General features: G+C 53.9%; 1 protein-coding gene across 2 annotated transcripts in view; it reads right to left on the reverse strand.

Annotated features, from left to right (window-relative positions):
• RNF40 (ring finger protein 40, E3 ubiquitin protein ligase) overlaps positions 1-12,169 on the reverse strand; it is a 13,025-nt gene that overhangs the window by 499 nt on the left and 357 nt on the right. Inside the window, exons 2-21 of one of the 2 annotated variants that reach the window (XR_001515617.1) lie at positions 11,971-12,163; positions 11,471-11,638; positions 11,202-11,343; positions 10,214-10,420; positions 9,578-9,699; positions 9,308-9,454; positions 9,123-9,197; positions 8,250-8,369; positions 7,983-8,162; positions 7,724-7,792; positions 6,924-6,990; positions 5,671-5,792; positions 5,155-5,582; positions 4,956-5,073; positions 4,685-4,834; positions 4,285-4,497; positions 4,081-4,206; positions 2,824-2,964; positions 2,638-2,739; positions 94-548 (exon numbers count right to left, since the gene is read on the reverse strand). Coding sequence is in view for 1 of the 2 variants with exons in the window: in XM_015570689.1 (XP_015426175.1) it covers positions 372-548; positions 2,638-2,739; positions 2,824-2,964; positions 4,081-4,206; positions 4,285-4,497; positions 4,685-4,834; positions 4,956-5,073; positions 5,155-5,582; positions 5,671-5,792; positions 6,924-6,990; positions 7,724-7,792; positions 7,983-8,162; positions 8,250-8,369; positions 9,123-9,197; positions 9,308-9,454; positions 9,578-9,699; positions 10,214-10,420; positions 11,202-11,343; positions 11,471-11,638; positions 11,971-12,099 (3,003 nt within the window). In the remaining variant the exon portion in view is untranslated. Of the gene's footprint in view, positions 1-6; positions 549-2,637; positions 2,740-2,823; positions 2,965-4,080; positions 4,207-4,284; positions 4,498-4,684; positions 4,835-4,955; positions 5,074-5,154; positions 5,583-5,670; positions 5,793-6,923; positions 6,991-7,723; positions 7,793-7,982; positions 8,163-8,249; positions 8,370-9,122; positions 9,198-9,307; positions 9,455-9,577; positions 9,700-10,213; positions 10,421-11,201; positions 11,344-11,470; positions 11,639-11,970; positions 12,164-12,169 lie in introns of those variants that run through there. The other variant, XM_015570689.1, reaches the window with a different exon arrangement.

A 12,169-nucleotide genomic window follows, 5' to 3' on the forward strand; every position in this document is an offset into this window, starting at 1 on the left:
CCAAAGAGCCCAGGGGACTCCACAGGAGAAGCCCTGCCTGGGCCTGGAAGGCAGGGAGCAAGAGGCTGGAACCCAGCCCACCCTGGTCCTCACTTGTGGGTATGTAAGCAGGTAGTGAGCGAGTCTCCTCTTCCATGGGGGTCACAGCCTTGGGATTTCCCCCATAGGGCTGGGATGGACCTGGGTGCTCACAGCAGATCTTTCCTGCATGGTGGGTGCCTCAGCTCTGACTGGAGAAAAGGTGGAACTGAGCTTGGCTGATCCCACTCCCACTAGCATGCATTGGAGACCCCAAACCAACTGGATGGGCAGGGGCTGCAGGCACAGCCCCCAGGGTCCATGGGTGTTCCAAAGTCCCCTGAGTTACGGGTTCAGCTGATGTAGACTCGGTGGAAGTCATGGGCACCAAAGGCTGCGTTGCACTTGGGACACTTCCTCTGGCGGGCCTCATAGCGGCCCCGCACGCACTCGAAGCAGAAAACGTGGAAGCACTTGGTAAGCACTGCGTCCTTCTTGCGCGTGTTACAGCAGGGGCAGGTCAACCGCGCCTGGGCAGGCAAAGGTAGCCGATCAGCTCAGGAACAGTCCTGATGTGCCCAGACCCCAGCCGACAGCAGGAGGCGGTTCTGGCCGTGCTATCACATATACAACTGCATCCACCTCCCCCATAGCCCTGGGGGGTGTGCGTGAGCACTCTGCACGAGGGAACTGAGGCTCAGAAGAAGCTGGTCTCAAAGCTACACAGTAGCAGTCTGGATTCTAACCTGGCAGTGATGGCCAGTGCTCACATGTTCCCTCTCAAGGCCAACAGCCCACAGGCTCAGCCTGGGCTCCTCTGCCCTTGGGCTTCATCTCTTTCCTCTCTGTTCTTCTCTGGAAAAACCCCAATCCTGGCTTAAGCCAAATGTCTACTTGACCTGCACTCTAGTCACAGGGGGGCATGGCAGAGCCACTAGAAATATGCAGTCTCCACCCTCAACTGGGTCCAGAGATCCTGCTGTGAGTCCCTGGGAGTTTCACAAATCTCTGCTCCTATCCTGATACCTGCCACCAGGTCTCTCCTCCGACTCAGACAGGAATTCCCTCAACTCAGCATTCACAAACATTCCTCCTCTGTTCGGCTTGAAATCCCAGCCCAGCCACCACCACCTCTAGCCCTCAGGCCCTACTTCAGCATCTGACAGGCTCCAAAGTCGTCTCTTGAGAAATCCTTCCCTTACCCACCACAGCTGCCTGCAGCTGCCTCTCACCCTTTAAGGCCAAACTGTTTCAAAGGTTTGCAACCCACCTTCCACCCTCTCTTCACTCCAGTTAGCGAGTGTGCAGGTCATCTGCCAGCTGACCTCACCTCCACCTCCACCCGTCCCAGAACCATTCCCATCAAAACTGCCACATCCAAGGGCGTCTCTCATCACTCCCTGCATTCGCCCTCTTGGCTGCTCTGGCTCAGCTCACCGCCTCCTCCTTGAAGTGCTTCCCCCACCAACTCCCTCTGATCACCACTCTCCTTCACCCCAATCCATAGGCTTCTCTCTCCAGCCCATCTTTAAAGCTTTGAGGTTCCTAAGGCGAATGACCCGTCCCTTCTCATGCCACAGACCCTCACTTCTATTTCTGCCTCAGCTGGTAACCCCCAAACCTCTGTTCTCCAGACCTGCCCTTTTGCTTTGAGTGCCTTCCCAGATGTCCCGCCGGCACCTTGTGCTCAACATCTCTGAACACTGTCCACCAATCCCTACTCCTGTTCAGTCTTCCTAATCCCAGTAAATGCCACTCTTCAGTCACCCAGTTTCCCACATCAGGTACGCAGTTCAGTATTTTTCTCCCTCCAATCACTGAATCCAAGCAATTCTGCCTCTTAAGTATCTCCTGAGCCCCTCTACTTGTTTCTCAGTATCAGGTTTTGCCTCAACGATTACAATAGCTTAACAAACGCCCCTGCCTCTAGTCTTTACCTACTTTAACCCAAATCTGACAGCAAATCAGACCACAACGCTCTGGTTTAAACCCTTGCATGTCTCCATGTGGCCAACCTGGTTTACCGCACGTCTGATCCTGTGTCAAATGTTTCAGGTTGACACTGTCCAGTGTTCTCGGGCTGGCTGGTCACTACAAAACCCACATTCTGTCCTCCAAGTACAAGGTCCGGCTCTGTCCTCCAGCACCCCTCTCTCAATTAGGGGCCTCACCTCTGCCTTCCCCTTTGCCAGAATCCTCTTGTCCCCATTCCTCACAGCCAACTCGGATTCATCCTTCACGTTTCTTTAGGATGACAGTCCTTCCAGGAAGCCTGCTGACCCCCAGGGCGGTTTAAGAGCCTCCCTTCACCCGGGGTTCCCACACTGCTGATCACTCAGAGGGGAGAATTACTGGGCTGCCTCCTCCAACACACTGTCAATTTTAAGAGCTCTGAGACTAGGTCTAGTTCCAAGCCCTCCCACCCCTGGCCAGGCACTCTGCCTGACCTGCAGTATGTGTACAATTCTTGGTCAGTTGTCTGATTCTCCATAACCGGTTCTGCCCACTTTTTGCTAGCCTACCTTATTTCTGGGGTCCCCAGACTACCCACCAGTGCTCCAACCAGCCCCTCATGTAAGATTCCTAGGTTGATGGGGCACAACTGAGCCCCAGCCCCACCTTGTACTCCTTGATCTCCTCCTGGAGGATTTCATCAGCATCTGCATAAACCTCCACCTTCCTCTGCTTCTCCAGCTTGCGCCGCAGTCGTGAGATGTCCTCCTGAAGCAGGACGGGGCGAGGCTAAGTACAAGGGTCTGCATCCGACCCCCGCCACCCGTGACCTTGTCCCCACCGTGCGCACACCTGAGCCCTCTTGAGGTTGAAGCTCTCTTTCTCTCGAGCGGCCCGGCTCTCGGCCAAGCAGGGCTGAATCTCTCGCAGCCGCGTCTGCACGTGCTCCAGCTGCACCTTCAGGTCCTCGGCCAGCTGGGCGGCTTCCACAGCCTGAGGTGGGGAGACAAGGGGGCGACCGTCCTGAGCCTACGGAGTCAGGCACCACGGTCCACAGGTGCTCGTGTCAAACATTCCCGTGATTCTTGCTCCTGGGATTAAGTCCAATTTTCTTCACTGGAGCTGGTCCCTCCTGACCTCTGGACTCATACCTCCTCCTATTCTTCCTCATTCCGGACGCTTTCCTCAGCTGCATAACGCTCTCTCCTGACTCCAAGCTTTCACAGGGCTGTCCCTCTGCTACAACCCCAATACATACATCTCTCCTGCAACTCCCTCAACTTAAATGTCACTTCACATTTTTTTATACAGCCACCTTAGTTATCCTTCACAAGATTTGCTATGATCTGTGATAACACTATTTTATCTCTGGGATTACTGGCTGGCTCTCTGTCCCTAAAGACTGGAATTTCCCTCTTCTAATAGGACCCTCTTGTTCCCATTGGCTCCCCAGCACTCAGCATGAGGTCAAGTATATACAGCAAGGGCATGTACACTGCCCAAATTAGGGGTGGGGAATGTTTTTCACCAAGGCCATTTGGAAATTTATAACATCATTTGTTTAATATCGTTCACTTACTATCAATTTTGCTGCTATGAAAAAAGCTCCTAGATTTACTGAATTGTGAGTCCCGCCTGCCATTGCCTCGGCAGGGCCGGACCAAACAGTTTCGCAGGCCTTAACTGATTTTCCCCACCTCCGGCCTGAACGAATGAATGAAACAGGAGGAGAAAAAAGCCCAGTGGAGAAAGAAACTGAAAATCAATATCCACCTTAAGCCTTTACCACGAACTAGATATTTCTTAGTTTAATACAACTATGTGAAGGAACCACCATCCCCATCTTACAGTCAGGATGCGGGTCCTAGAGCCAAGGAGACCCACCGAATCCAAGTTCTACTCTTTCTTGAGCAAGTCAGCGGACCTCCTGAGCCTTAGCTTCCTCACGGATAACAAGAAAAACCATCTTAGGATTATTATGAGACTGAAATCTGACCAAGTGTGGGAAGTCCTCAGCACAGGGTCTGGAACACAGTGAGAGTCAGACGTGAGCCCGACGCCTTCAGCCGGGAGCCAGCACCTTACGTTGCTTCCCCTGCCCGGCCTCACCTTCCTCTTATTGAGCTCCAGGGCCTGGCTGCGCAGCGTCAGCTCCTTCTCCACACCTCCAAGGCTGCCCTGCAAGGCCCGCTCTTTTTCCTCCAGCTTCTGCACGGTCAGCAGCTGGGCATCCACCTGGGGACAGGGGTAGAGATTCAGTGCTGGGAAGCCACTGCTCTCCAGCTCCACCCTACAAGCCCAGGGTGACCATACCTGAGACTTGAGGCCAAGAACCTGCTCACCCAGCTCATCCTTCTCCTCCCGCAGCAGCTTGTGAATCTGGTTGGCCTTGATCCGCTCCGACATCAGCTTGAAGTTGGCATCGTCCTTTTCCCGCAACTGCTGCAGCAGCCGCCCATTTTGCTCCTGCATGTCCTCAAAAGCCTGCCCCGTCACATCCATCTCCGACAGCAGAGCCTCCTCCTCCTGTGTGGGCAGGACCGATGGAGTGTGGCAGAGGGACAGGGCCGTGGGGAAACCGCAGGAACACGACTGAGCAAAGAACCGAGTGGAACCAGGCCATCTGCTAGAAGCACCCGAGACTGGGGGTTGGAGGGAGCGCGTAAAGGGAACCCCGACGTTCAGGAGCAGGAGAACCACAGGAGGCTCACACCTGCTTGGTGGCACCCAGCTTGCGCTGCAGGTGCTCTATCTGCTCCTCCGCCTGCCGAATGCGCCTCAGGGCATCTTCATCTGCAATCTTCTTGCTCTCCCGTCGGTCCCTCTCCTCCAACTCCCGGATCCGACTCCGGAGCTCATCGACCTACAGCGTCAGGAGGAGGGAGCTCTCTCGTCATGCCTTCCTTCTGATCTAGGGCTCTGCTTTGGTCAGAACCCGATGGGGTAGCCTCTCTATAGGCCCCACCAGCCCTACCTGACCTCACCTCGGCCTTGGCCTTGCGTTCCGCTGCCATGAGCTGCACCTTATCCCGCTGCTCCTTGGGTGCCGATTTGTACATGTCCAGCAGCAGCTTCATCTCCTTCTGGCTCTCCTGGGCCTTCCTGGGGGGCACAGGAGGACTCGGTAAGCAGGGCTGGAGGCCACTTGGCAGGCGTGGGAAGAAGACAGGAATAGGGCCTCACTTGAGCTCTGCTCGGAGACCTTTAAGGAGTTCTGACTCCTTCCTCTTGGCCTCCTCCACCTTGGCCTTCTCCCGATCAGCTCTTGAAAGTGCTGAGGCTACAGACTGGGGTCCCAGGCCAGGCCCTTCCCGCTCCCGAAGCTCCCGTTTGGGCCTGGCCTCAGGTTCTCGGCCCCGGGAAGAGGGGCCCTGGGACCCGGCGGGTAAGGCCTGGGCATCTTCCTCAGAGGGGACCAGTTCCTCCTTCTTTGCTGAGGCGGTAGTCATGGTGGCAACAGGCACTGACGCTATCTCCTTTCTGGTCTCATGGGCTCCAACAGGGCCTGGCCCGCCCTCTTCTTTCCCTGCGGCCGGGGCACTGAGGCCAGAGTCCTCTGAGTGGCCCAGGTTGGGGATAGAGTGCGTAGAGCCACTGGCCTGGGCCCGGAGCTGCAGAGAACAGGAGAGAACAGGGCTGCAGTGAGATGGTACTCGCTGGGGTCCAGCCAAGGTTTCTCCCAGGCAGCACTCTCCTCACCTTGCCAATCTCAGCCTGCACTTCCCGCAGCTTCCGCTTGTATCGCTGGGCATCCCCCTTTAGCTGGTGGTTGTGACTTTGAAGACTGCTGATCAGATGGCGCATCTCACGGTTGATGGGCCCTAGGGGCGGGTCAGGCACTAAGGTCAGACTGGCCCTGGATTAGGGCCCAGCTCTTTAGTGGGGGAAGAGGAGGAGTCAGAGCCATCACTCCCATTATAAAGAGGAAAACTGAAGCCTTACACAGTATGGCCTCATCAAAGTAATGGAGACTTTACAGTATGACCTCATCAAAGTAACGCAGACTTTACAGTATGACCTCATCAAAGTAATGCAGACTTTACAGTATGACCTCATCAAAGTAACGCAGACTTTACAGTATGACCTCATCAAAGTAATGCAGACTTTACAGTATGACCTCATCAAAGTAACGCAGACTTTACAGTATGACCTCATCAAAGTAATGCAGACTTTACAGTATGACCTCATCAAAGTAACGCAGACTTTACAGTATGACCTCATCAAAGTAATGCAGACTTTACAGTATGACCTCATCAAAGTAATGGAGACTTTACTTTGAAGAAAATTCACCCAAAAGTAACTTCACACTGTCTTTGTGTTATTTCTGCTCATGTACATTTTTAAATACTTCCAAATTTCCTTCAAAAGAACAGATAACAATAAATTCACAAAAGTGAGTTAATCTACTTCTGCATTTTTAAACAAACGTCACCTTCTCAGTAATACATTTCTCAGGCCTCCCCATCCAAAACTGCAACACCCTTTCTCCTAATACTTCCTGTCTTCAATCCATGCTTTATTTTTCTTGGCATATTTGTCATTATCTAAAATCCGTATTCCACATTTTCTCCTCTATTCCTGCCTTCCCCCATTATGACAGTGCTCCAGTGTTTTGTTCACTGGTTAATCCCAAAGCCTAGAACAGAGCCTGGCCATAGGTGGTATTAAATAACTCTTTCCAAAATAAATGAGTTATCTGAGACACCTGAAGGCCAGAGAGCCACAGGTGGGGCTGGCAGCTCATGTTCTAAGCCTGCTCCATCAACCACCTCAGCTGGTTGTTAAATCTTACTGTGCCTTTGAGCCAGGTGGTGTGGTACCTGTTTTCCACAGGGAGATGAGGCTCTGTGACAGGAAGGGTTAAAGCTCTTGCATCTGGATGAGCAGCAGCCCCTCACTAGGGCCCAGGAATCCCAGATAAGGCCCACCTCCACCCCGTCCTCACCACATACCCGCCTGCTCGTTGGCCGCCAGGTTCTGTTCAAACTCGATGCGCAGCATCTCGTACTCCTTGCGTACCTGGGCCAGTGTGTCCTCCAGCTGGATGACCTCTGTGCGCAGCTTCTTCTGCAGCCCCAACTCATCGCTCTGCGGGTCGAGGCATTAAGCACCCACACATTCCCTCTGCTCCCTGGCAAGCCCCCTGCCTTAGGCCTCAGTGGCTTAAGAATTTATTCCCAAGGGACCCCTGGCAGGCATATAGGGATTTAACCCAGGAAAGCCTTAACCCTCAGGGTCTGGCACTTACCCACGGCCTCCACCCGTTCCAGGGCCATACCTCCATGTGTTCAATGTGTCTCAGGTGGGAGTTCTTGGTGGCCAGCAGCAGCCCCCGGGCCTCATCCAGCTGGGTCTTCACTTGCAGAGACTCATTGTAAAGCAGTGAGAACTGAGCCTGCAGCATTCGATATTCCCCCGTCTCCCGTACCACCTCTTCAGGAAGACTACGTAGGGCCACCTAAAGGTAGGGATGCCCAAAAGTGATCAGTGAAAGGATCCTGCCCCCACCTTGCAGTCTTAGGCCCTCCCGGCCCCGAATGCCCACCTTGAGGCGCTCATTGGTCCGCACAGCCCCCTGAAGTTCAGCCTGTAGCTTCTCCAGCTCTGTCATGCGGTTATTAGCCAATTCCTGGTTTTCCTCTAACTCCGCATTCAGCATCTCAAACTGTGGGATGGGAAAGGCTGTGTGAGTCAGGGCCAGGCCAGGAGGCACGCTTCCTTCACATAAGCCCCCCTCGTACTCCTTGCGTACCTGGGCCAGTGTGTCCTCCAGCTGGATGACCTCTGTGCGCAGCTTCTTCTGCAGCCCCAACTCATCGCTCTGCGGGTCGAGGCATTAAGCACCCACACATTCCCTCTGCTCCCTGGCAAGCCCCCTGCCTTAGGCCTCAGTGGCTTAAGAATTTATTCCCAAGGGACCCCTGGCAGGCATATAGGGATTTAACCCAGGAAAGCCTTAACCCTCAGGGTCTGGCACTTACCCACGGCCTCCACCCGTTCCAGGGCCATACCTCCATGTGTTCAATGTGTCTCAGGTGGGAGTTCTTGGTGGCCAGCAGCAGCCCCCGGGCCTCATCCAGCTGGGTCTTCACTTGCAGAGACTCATTGTAAAGCAGTGAGAACTGAGCCTGCAGCATTCGATATTCCCCCGTCTCCCGTACCACTTCTTCAGGAAGACTACGTAGGGCCACCTAAAGGTAGGGATGCCCAAAAGTGATCAGTGAAAGGATCCTGCCCCCACCTTGCAGTCTTAGGCCCTCCCGGCCCCGAATGCCCACCTTGAGGCGCTCATTGGTCCGCACAGCCCCCTGAAGTTCAGCCTGTAGCTTCTCCAGCTCTGTCATGCGGTTATTAGCCAATTCCTGGTTTTCCTCTAACTCCGCATTCAGCATCTCAAACTGTGGGATGGGAAAGGCTGTGTGAGTCAGGGCCCGGCCAGGAGGCACGCTTCCTTCACATAAGCCCCCCTCACGCTCTCCTATGTGTAGCAATGATGTACTCTGGAGCCCCTGAGACAAGCCAGACCTAAGCACTTTCCTAAGAGCTCCCAGGCAAGTGGAAGTTAACTCAATACTGCATGGTGAATGCTGGGAACCAAGGCCTGTAACTGACAAGGCGTGAGAGAAGGCTTCCTGGAAGCCCTGAAGAGTAAGCTGAAGGAACGGGAATAGGGCACGGTGATCCCCCACAGCACCAAGAAAGTGTGCAACGGCCAGGAGGTGAGAGCATAGGTAGGACAAGGAGTGACAGTGATTAAATGCACTGTCTCAGCAAGGCTCTTCTTCAGCCACACAACTAAGAATTCCCATCGCCCCCAACACTTCCATTTATCTACTGTCTACACTTTCTCCCTGTGGTGCTTATAACCACCTGATGTACTATTTTCCTTACTTCTTGTCAGTTCTCCCGACTAGAACTTAAGCTCCATGAAAGCTTTAGTTTTTGTCTATTTTGTTCTCCAATATGCTTGCTCCCAGCACAGTGCCTAGCACTTAGTGTTTAGCAATTACCTACTGAACATATTTGTGCATGAATACAACACAGAGCAGCATGAGTGATAGGGAAGGACCTCAGACACCATAATTCTGTGGGGAATGTCAAGGGTAGAGAAAAGATTATGGGAGGGACTGGGAAGAATGATACCTGCTCACCTTCTGCATGCTGAGTGTGATCTGGCCCCCCTGGAAGCCTGAGGAACTCCCAGACACATAGTAGCCAGAGTTGAGCTGTGGAGAGGAGAGAAAGACAGACAGACAGACAGACAGATGAGTGTGAGGAGAGAACCTAGGGCCCTAGGTACCCAGCCCCTACATCTGACACAGCACCCTAGCCCCACCTGCTCCAAGGCCTCCGCCAGGTGCTTATTGAGCTTTTGCTCACGCTTGCGCAGCTTCTCAATGTCCCACTGCAGGTCCTCTACTGTCGTCTCCATTTCTAGCACTTTGGTCTCTGCTGAAGTCACTTTATCCTGGAGCTCAGAGTACTGAGAACAACGAAGAGGGCAGATGCTTAAATGAGGAGACTTGGTTCGCTAAGATCCTTGGGTGTCCACCTAACCTAGACCCTGCCCTGGGTCTAATCCCACCCCCAAAAATGCAACGCCCACCTCCAATGAGATACGGTGGTGCTTCTCCTGTAGCTGGGTGGCCAAGTCCTGAAGTCGCCGGTTCTCACGCCCCAGCTCCCGGGTGCGTGCCCGAGCCGCCTCACCAGGGTGCTCACTATCCCCTGGGAAGTCAGGGCTCGGGTCAGAGTTAAGTCCAGGGCAATGGGGAAAAGTGCTAACTCATTCTGGGGTCTGCTCTGTGCCCAGTGTGATCCACCACGACAAAGGTAAGAGTCTTCACCCCCACCGCACAAAGGAGGAAACCAACTCAGAGAGGAGAGCCATCTGCCCAGAATGCCAAGGCTAGAGTGACAACTAAGGCTTGGGGAAGCCCGTCTGCCTACAAAGCCTGGGCACTGGCTGCTCTGTCTTGTGCTAAGTGCTCCAAAAGAGATATCCCGCCAAAAGGGGTTAGCCCCACTAGAATCCGCAACTCCTCTTCTTGATCTCTTTAGAGTTCAACTCCAGAAATCAAAGTTGGAGCCCCCACCTACAACCTAACCCCTCCTGGAGAACATGACTGATTTATTCCTTGGGAAATTCTGGCTGCCTCTGGGCCAGAGGCATTGAGAAAGGGATAGAATAAAGATGCAAATTGGTATGGAGATCTCTGGGGCGGGGACACAAAGCACTAACCTCCGCTGTGTACTCGCTGGCAGAGTTCCTCCACCTGGCGCTGCAGGTGGTCTGAGGCCTCCACGACACGGGACACGGCCGCCTTGGAGAACTCCATTTGGCCCTGTAGCTGCAGCTCCACCTCCTCATTGCTGCTGGCACCCAGTGCCACCACAAAAGCCAAGGCTGGCTCACTGAGTGGGGGCCGCAGCTGCACGGGCAGGGTCTCTAGGAGGGATGGAGACACTAATGAGGATAATTGCAGCAGTTACAACTCTGAACCAAGTCCCAGACTGAGCCATTCAACACTCTTCAGCTCACTGAGTCAACACAACGACACCTATAGTGCACTGTTATCCCCATCTTGAAATCAAAACAACAGGGACTCAAGAGGTAATTCTCCCAAGGCCACAATGCTCCCAATTGTTTCTGCAGGGAAGCCTTCTCAAACTAAATTAGAACCCACACCAGGCCCTGGCTGGGTCACTCGGTTGGTTAGAGCATCAGGTTGTGGGTTTGATCCCTGGTCAGAGCACATACAAGAATCAACCAACGAATGCATAAAAAAGTGGAACAACAAATCTATGATGTTCTCTCTCTCCCTAAAATCAATAAATAAAATAAACCACGCACAAGTGCACACACACTAATTCCTGTTCAGGGACCCCTACACTTTTAACTTATGATTTACAATCACTTCCTCTCTGATGGCAGAGGTAGTATTTCTTTTTGCTTATCTATGTCTCCTGCAAGTCTAGATCAGTGCCAGATACACAGTCAACACTCAATATCAACACTTTTAACTAAATGAATCACAAAACATAAAATGCACTATGAACCAAGTCACTCAGATTCCAAAGCCTGTATTTTGACCCATTGTACTAGCAGCCCAAATATGAAATCAATTCTATGTGCCCATGTGGGAGGGGAGGTAGGGACTCCAGGAGCCTAATATCCAAAGGCCCTTCCTCTCCAGGACCTTTCCCAGGTCCTCGGGCTCTGGCCCTACCCCTCAGCTCTGCCGTCCCTGGCTCTGTGAGAGGGGTCTCATCACGGGGCGCCCCCTCCTGGGGTCCAGGCGCCTCTGTCCCTGCAGACAGCTCCCCCTGGTTCTCATGGTGTCGAAGAAGAGTCTCCACAGTTTCATCCAGCTGAAGGGAGAAAGCACCAAAAATGTTATGAATTCCCCAGGTACTTCCCTGGTAACACTGCTTCCCAGCAGGAGTCTGAGAATGGCAACTGGATCAAGGCCAGTCTGGAGGGCAGAGGGGCATCCACCTGGGCCCAGTAGCGATTGACGATGAGGAGCGTGGCGTCGTCGGTGGCCTGCCGCTTCTCCAGCTTCTCGATGCGCTCCCGGAGCTCATCCTCACAAGCCTGTCGCTGCTCCAACCGCTCCGCTAGCTTCTTATTCTTGAACTGCAAAACCTTCAGGTCCATCTCCTCCTGCCAAGGAAAGCGGGCCCAAGACATCAATCAGAGACAGACAGAGGACAGCAAACGCAATGGGTGGGAGGGGGAGCCCCACACTAACAGGATTTACAGGGGCGCGGACACCCACAGGGCGCCTTGGTGGAGGAGGGGCCGCTTCTGTCTCCTCCGAACCCTTCTAGCAGCCAGTTTTCCTATCTGGAAGGGAGAGCAGACGTCTCGCTCTCGGTTTCTCTCAACAGAATTCTGTAAAGTGGATCCTGCTAAATGTGGGGAACTGGGAATAAGGTTCCGGGCGATTTGAGCGGAGAAGAGTTGGGAGAACAGAGTTGAGGGCGGGAACGAACCGTAGAAGAGATGCCCCCCAGACGAATGGGTTCTATAAGCGTGGTCGTGGTCTTCTCCTCGCGGCTCAACTTCTCTGGGGGCCCCGAGCCCCCGTCGCCGGCGGCGCGTTTGTTGCCGGGCCCAGACATGGCCGCGGCGGCAGGAGCGGTGCAGGGTCTCCCCAGGAACGTCAGGCGGGAGGCGGCGGCACCTGCACCT

This window comes from Myotis davidii, unplaced genomic scaffold (genome assembly GCF_000327345.1).
Source record: "Myotis davidii unplaced genomic scaffold, ASM32734v1 scaffold1047, whole genome shotgun sequence".
Lineage (NCBI taxonomy): Eukaryota > Metazoa > Chordata > Mammalia > Chiroptera > Vespertilionidae > Myotis > Myotis davidii.